Source organism: Pararge aegeria, chromosome 10 (assembly GCF_905163445.1).
Source record: "Pararge aegeria chromosome 10, ilParAegt1.1, whole genome shotgun sequence".
In the NCBI taxonomy this organism is placed as follows: Eukaryota; Metazoa; Arthropoda; class Insecta; order Lepidoptera; family Nymphalidae; genus Pararge; species Pararge aegeria.
The window spans coordinates 16469000-16475498 of record NC_053189.1 but is presented as its reverse complement, the minus strand read 5'-3'; the positions used below and the strand labels follow the sequence as shown (position 1 = coordinate 16475498).

Sequence of the window (6499 nt, the reverse complement as noted above, 5' to 3'; positions counted from 1 at the left end):
TCAAGTGAATATGGAAAGCAATTGTGATTTTTTTACATTTCATATTACAAAAAATGATTTAAGGCAGTCTTGTCCATATCTAACCTATCCATATTTTACTTACTGAGCTAACTTAAAATAATATATACTAATAGACGTAAGTGCCATTTTGAATGTACATAATTTTAGGCCCCTTAACATCTGTCTACTTCATTTACTGGATTGCGTCGCTTTTGTGATTTCTTCTTATTTTTTACAAGTTTTCTATAAACTACTTTTAAAAATAGTTCAATAAATCTTAAATTGCTTCAAGAATATTTATTAATTATCTTACATCGATAGCATAGTATTGCTGATTCGGCTATATATAAATCACTAGAGTTGAAATAATTGACAGGAGTAATAGTTTCCCATGAGCGTACGGAGGGTGTGTCCAAAATAGACTGGTGATATTAAATAGATAAATCCTCTTCCAATACTTAATCTCACTCTGTTAGACAAGTACCTCTCCCATAGGAGAATGAATTTCAGAGAATTGACCCAACACTCTGCTCCAACACGGGATGGGCTTTGACGATTATCATCAAATGTTAGTGGGACCAGAGTAGGTATCAGTTTTTTTAAAATAAATAAATTGTTAAAATAATTTTCGAGTCGTAGAATAATTTTGTTCCATTTAATATCTGCCTTATATTCGCATAGCATATTATATTCTGTTAACTTCCCGTATACGCCACACTATTCCTACACATTCACAATAAATCTTAAAAGCACTATTTTTTCTAATCTGCCAATCTTGTTCGGTTTAGTGAATTATATACAACTTAATCACGTAAATTTTCTACACACACACATTTAAATTTCAAGTTATTTAATAGGTCTATAATATTACAATTTAAGTTATAATAGGTATAACTAGTGAGAAATAGATATCTGAATATCAAAACCAAATGGTTTCGTTAATACAGAAAACGCTGAGAAGTTGTAACAGTTAGGTATATTTGAACAATACAATATCAACAAGAAACGTTACAGCCGCCTACAAAGACACATTAACTCGATGCAAAGAATCTACATTTTGCAGTCTCTATTACTATAATATTTGGTATCATCAGCCATGGGGTACAGGGTATACTCGACAATTGTTTAAACAAAACTGCGCAGGGGAGTAATGCTATTTGTATGTATTCATAGGGATTTTTATATCACACAGGTTTAAAATATTTAAAGAAATGAACTAAAACATACAAGGAACAATTGTTATGCTAGAGTACAATTTCAAAAACTCCAAGTTAAATAGGTACTATGTAGGTCTATGCATGGGCAAACTTCATCGTAACTTCATCGTAACTTCATTTTGGTTTCCTCTTTCTTTATTTAGCTTAGCGGATAAAGTAATTGTTTTTATTTTTCGCTTTAAAGTTAGGCCATTAAAAAACATATGGCTATCGGCAGCCCTTGAATGCAACCTCACCTGGTTAAATAGTAGCCAGCTAACTTGTAAGTGAGCATGGCAGTTATTATAAATCCATACCCCTAATTAGTTTCCTCGCGACATCGAACTGGAAGCTCATCTTTGTCGGTAGATTAGTAATTAGCCTCTCACTAGACCAGATCAGATAAAGTTCAGACAAATTACCCCTGCCAGGAATCGAACCCGGGACCTCCAACTTAAAACGACAGCGCTCACCGCTGCGCCAGAGAGGTCGTACAACATGTATAAATGTAACTGTACAGATACACCTTTACACGCATGGCTGGCTTCAGATACAGTGTGTTATTTTGTAGGCACCGGTAATCCACTACAATACAGTTAATTGTAAGCACAGTTAGACAATAGACATCTAGTCAGACACTAAACAATGCCGCCAGGTGTACGCGGCTCAGTGATCGAAGTTAACTATAAGACATTTATAAATACACAACAAGTAAATTCAAAAATATAGACAACAATCCTAAACAGCTCTAGAAGCCTTGTCGGAAGGGGTTCCTGATGGGATTCGGTGTTGGTGCGGGCACTGGTGCGGGACCTGGTGACGGAGCCGGTGCCGCGGGGGTGGCTGCAGCAGCTCTGAAGGGGTTGCTTGCGGTTGGCTGCGGCTGCGCGGGAAGTTGCCGCGGCTGGTTGTACGTCTCTTGCTGGTAGCCTTGCTGTTCATACCCTTGAGAATAATTCTGATAACCTTCCTGGTATTCGTACCTTGAACTGTCCACGTTCGACTCCTGTACGTCTTGCTGAACATTGCTATACTCCAAGTGATTCTTAAATTCACCATTCACGGGCCTCTGGTCTTGCATGCTGTACGTCTGGTACTCCTTATCCGGCGGATCAGCCATTAGAATATTCGCTTCATTTTCGAACGGCTTAAAGTCATAAATGTGTCTGAGGTACATCAGAACTGGAGCGTACAGTAGATTGCTGAAGGCAATGAAGAGATTCAGCGCGGTGAAACCTATCATTTCGACGACTTCTCCAGCTATAATCGGTCCAACGGCATATGCGAAGGAATAGGATATATCCGCGATTGCGTAGATACTTCCGTAAACAGACACGTATCGAACGTCTACCAAATAGCCAAGAGTTGGTAATAGTGCTGTATCAATGAGAGCGATTCCGAAGCATATTCCGCAAATTGGTATCATCAACATCTTATAAGAGTTTGCGAATGGAATTATGAAGCAGCATAAGCCTTCTAGTGCTAAGCCACCTGCTGCCATTAGCCACTGTTGCTGAGGATACTTCTTCGCCATTTTTACTGTTATGACCACGCCGAGAACGTGTGGGAAAAACGCTGGTAGCCAGATCATTCCAATTTTCCAATTGTCCTTTGTTAGATTGTCTTCCATCCACAACGATATTGTTGGCTCCAAAAATGCCAACGCGACGTTTGACATCATCAGAGCTCCGGCACAAACGGCAATATAAGGATCCATCAGAAGTTTCCAAATTGGTGTGCCGGGTGTCTTAGGTTCAGATGCTTCTTTCATCTGTGTCTTCAAAGGTTTCATTACAAGAAGCAGCATAAATCCATCCAAGAGGGATACCAATGCGAGAATAAGGAAAGGTACTTCTTTTCCAGCAAACTGGTAAAGGGCTCCTCCAAAGGGCGGTGCAACTAGGCATCCGAAACTGATAAATGCGAGTGCTATACCTAATGCCTGTGAGCGTTCGTTCTCCTCAGTAAACCTATCAGCGATCATTGCTAACCCCGAGGTATCAGCAAAGGCGGATCCTACACCCTGAAGACTTCTCGCGAAGAACAGCATACCGTAACTTCTACCACAAGCAAATATCGATGTAGACAGAAACATTATGATGAGTCCGATCATCATTGGTATGTCGTATCCAATACGATCAATTAAGGCACCGGAAAAGGGGTTTATCATGAGTTGCACTATCGCCTTGGAGGCGAAGAGTACCCCGGTTGCTGAGTCTTGCCCTTCGTGTGAGGCTGGTATAATTTTCGTAGGTATAATAGTTTTGTTTCCTACTTGTATGGGATCCAGAGTTACAACGTGGTCGTAACCCGCCTCGCCCCATGCGCCAATATATCGTAAGTAATCTGGTATTATAGGCACGATGACCATATAAAGCATGTTGTCTAAGAGAAGAGCTATGGCTACTATGACTAAAATGATCTTCCTCTGGGATGTTGGCTCCTTGATCTTCTCCCACAGTATCTCGCGCACCTCGCGCACCTCTAGATTTACGACGGGAATAATCGAACTGTCGATCTTCTGCCATATTGTCTGTGGTGGCTCCGCCATCTTCAAATCTTTTATTGAAACCTTTGGTGAACTTCTGTGTTGCAAACTATGACCATGTTACTGCCTCCTCTTTTAGTTTACTCTGTACCAGTGGTTATTTCATACACGTTGCTTCTCGCCGCAACCCTCGAATAGGACTTCGGAACCTGACAACAGACAGAAATGATCATTTAATTATCATTTCCTCTTCGAGATAGTAAAGGATGCCCGCTGGAGCGAGCGCTTAGTTTCAAAAGGAATTTGAGTCGATCTTTGTTTCTGTTAGTTGACATGGTTCCTCTATCCCGGTCCGTTATAACGTCGGCAACTTGCAAAGATGATTCAGAGTCCTTTTGAACATAGCACTACAAACATATAAAACATTATAAACAATCGCAGTTAAAAACACCTTTTTAATATTTGCATGGTTACGAAAATTAACGCAGGCGACTACTTTCCGAAAATTATTTGTTAATTTATGTCACCAAGAATACCACAACGAGATTAAAATCCGCAACTCTCTAGCTATTTCCATTCGGTCAACCTACCTGCCCGTGCCGAAGTATAGCCCTATTCTCTTGCTTTTATAAAATTATGGTATTATACTGTCAATATGAAGAAAGGTTATCTACTTAAGATTCAGTGTAGGTATAAGAATTAGCATGTGTTTAAAAGCAGATAACATAAAAGGTTATAGTTATATACACCGCAAATGGCTGCAAGATCTATCTTTGTTCCATCGCAAAAGTCCACGCCTAGTCCACACTCACCCCTAGTCGTATGCAAAAAACTGTCAGAAATCGTTCATCAAGGCCCAAACGTGGCTTAAACCCAAACGCAGCGCGAAACGAAAAACATACGTGCAACACTTCCACTCTCATGTTTGCAGTTGGATAGCGAATTTCGTGGATATGTATAGCAGCATTTATTTATTACTATTTATCTATCATTTATTATTTTTCTTTTTTTTTTTTTTTTCAATTATTAACAATGCTTAAGAATAAATTAAAAAAACACTATTAAAAATTTATAAAAAAAAAAACTTCCACCCTCCGCTTGCGGGGCTTTTGAATGCCCAAGCAACCGGTGGTCAGGGCTCCAAAGTGAGAAACCTCCTCACAATACGCGCCGTTTCAAGGACTACTGCCTTCTGTATCCGACCCTTGATCCAACAACCAAGCGAAAGCTTCTTGAGATGTTGGTCGAAGCTTTTCGCGAGAAGACCATTGACTGAAACGATTATCGGAACAACAACGGTCGACTCAACATTCCACATGGCGGTAATCTCGTGAGCAAGGTCCAAGTATTTAGATACTTTTTCCTTTTCAGCTTTCACCAGATTATCGTCATGTGGAATAGTTATGTCAACAATTATTGCACGGCGCACTGATCGATAGACTAGCACTATATCAGGTCTATTAGCTGTAATATACCTGTCAGTGATAATCGTTCGATCCCAGTAGAGCAATGCACTGCTATTTTCAAGAACTGACGCTGGGTCGTACCTATAGTAAGGCATCTCAAGATCGATAAGGCCAAACCGAAGAGCAAGTTGTTGATGAACTATCCTGGCTACTTGATTATGTCTGTGCAAGTATTCGCCGTTAGCAAGATGAGAACACCCGGAAACTATATGCCTGAGGGACTCCCCAGGACGATGACACGCTCGACATATGTCTAGAGTGCCATCTTTCATAATGTGTTTCCGGTAGTTTCTCGTCTTGATGACTTCGTCCATAATTGCACAGACAAAACCCTCGGTTTCCCCAAATAGGTCACCGAACTGTAACCAGGATACAGATACGATTTGATCTACATCTGGTCCCGACAGGGCCTTGTAGAATCTGCCATGCAACTCCTTACTCTTCCATACCGCCACACGATCTGAGTTGCTAAGTACTTTTGGCTTGCGCCAGTTCTCTTTGCCAAGGAATAGTTGAGTAAGACCCTTATCTACTGCAACGACATCCTTACACATACCCATATTAATTCTAAGAAAATGATCTCTAAGATTGCACACCTCACGATTATGAAGGTTCTTGGCATTCAGAAGACCACGTCCTCCACACTTGCGTGGGATGTACAACCTCATTACAGAGGAACGTGGGTGATGCATACGGTAAGTTTGCGAACTTTACAGTCCAGGGTGTCCAGTTCAGTTTGAGTCCACTTTAGAATGCCAAAAGTGTATATGAGTAAGGGCATGACCCAGCTATTAAAGGCACGCACCTTATTACCACCTGATAAAAGACTCTTTAGTACTTTTATCAGGCGGCTAAAGAAGCGTTCCTGCACTACCTGTTTCATGTGCCCTACCTCAATACCAAGTGCTTCTGACATTCCAAGATATTTATAGGTCTCCCCTCACGAAGTGATTTGAGAATAATAGTTTCTGAAAGAACTATATTCTCAGAGCTCACAACCCTACCTCGCTCTACATTGATTACCACACACTTGTCTACACCAAATTCCATCCCTATGTCATTGCTAAAGGTCTGAGTTATCTTTAACAATGCCATAAGGTCTGATCGTTTTGATGCATACAGCTTGAGGTCATCCATATACAGTAAGTGAGATATGAGCTCACCACCCCTGCGAAGGCGAAATCCTAGTCCTGAGTCCATCAGCAAGTTACTGAGAGGATTAAGGGCTAGGCAAAACCATAGAGGACTCAAACTATCGCCCTGGAAAATACCCCGCCTAATTCCTATCGGTTCAGTCGATTCAGAGTTCTCAACAGCTCCTGGGTGACGAAGGACTGTCATCCACTGCC

At 40.8% G+C, this 6499-nt stretch overlaps 1 protein-coding gene across 1 annotated transcript; it reads right to left on the bottom strand.

Moving 5' to 3' along the window:
- Window positions 1-310: 310 nt before the first annotated feature.
- LOC120626691 (vesicular acetylcholine transporter) lies at window positions 311-3778 on the bottom strand. Its single transcript, XM_039894316.1, has one exon. The coding sequence runs from the start codon at window positions 3745-3747 to the stop codon at window positions 1945-1947; it is 1803 nt and encodes a 600-aa protein (XP_039750250.1). The 5' UTR covers window positions 3748-3778; the 3' UTR covers window positions 311-1944.
- Between the last annotated feature and the right edge of the window lie 2721 nt (window positions 3779-6499).

What these genes read in the sequence shown, in the direction of transcription:
- LOC120626691 (XM_039894316.1), bottom strand. Translation starts at nt 3,747, where the DNA reads ATGGCGGAGCCACCACAGACAATATGGCAGAAGATCGACAGTTCGATT.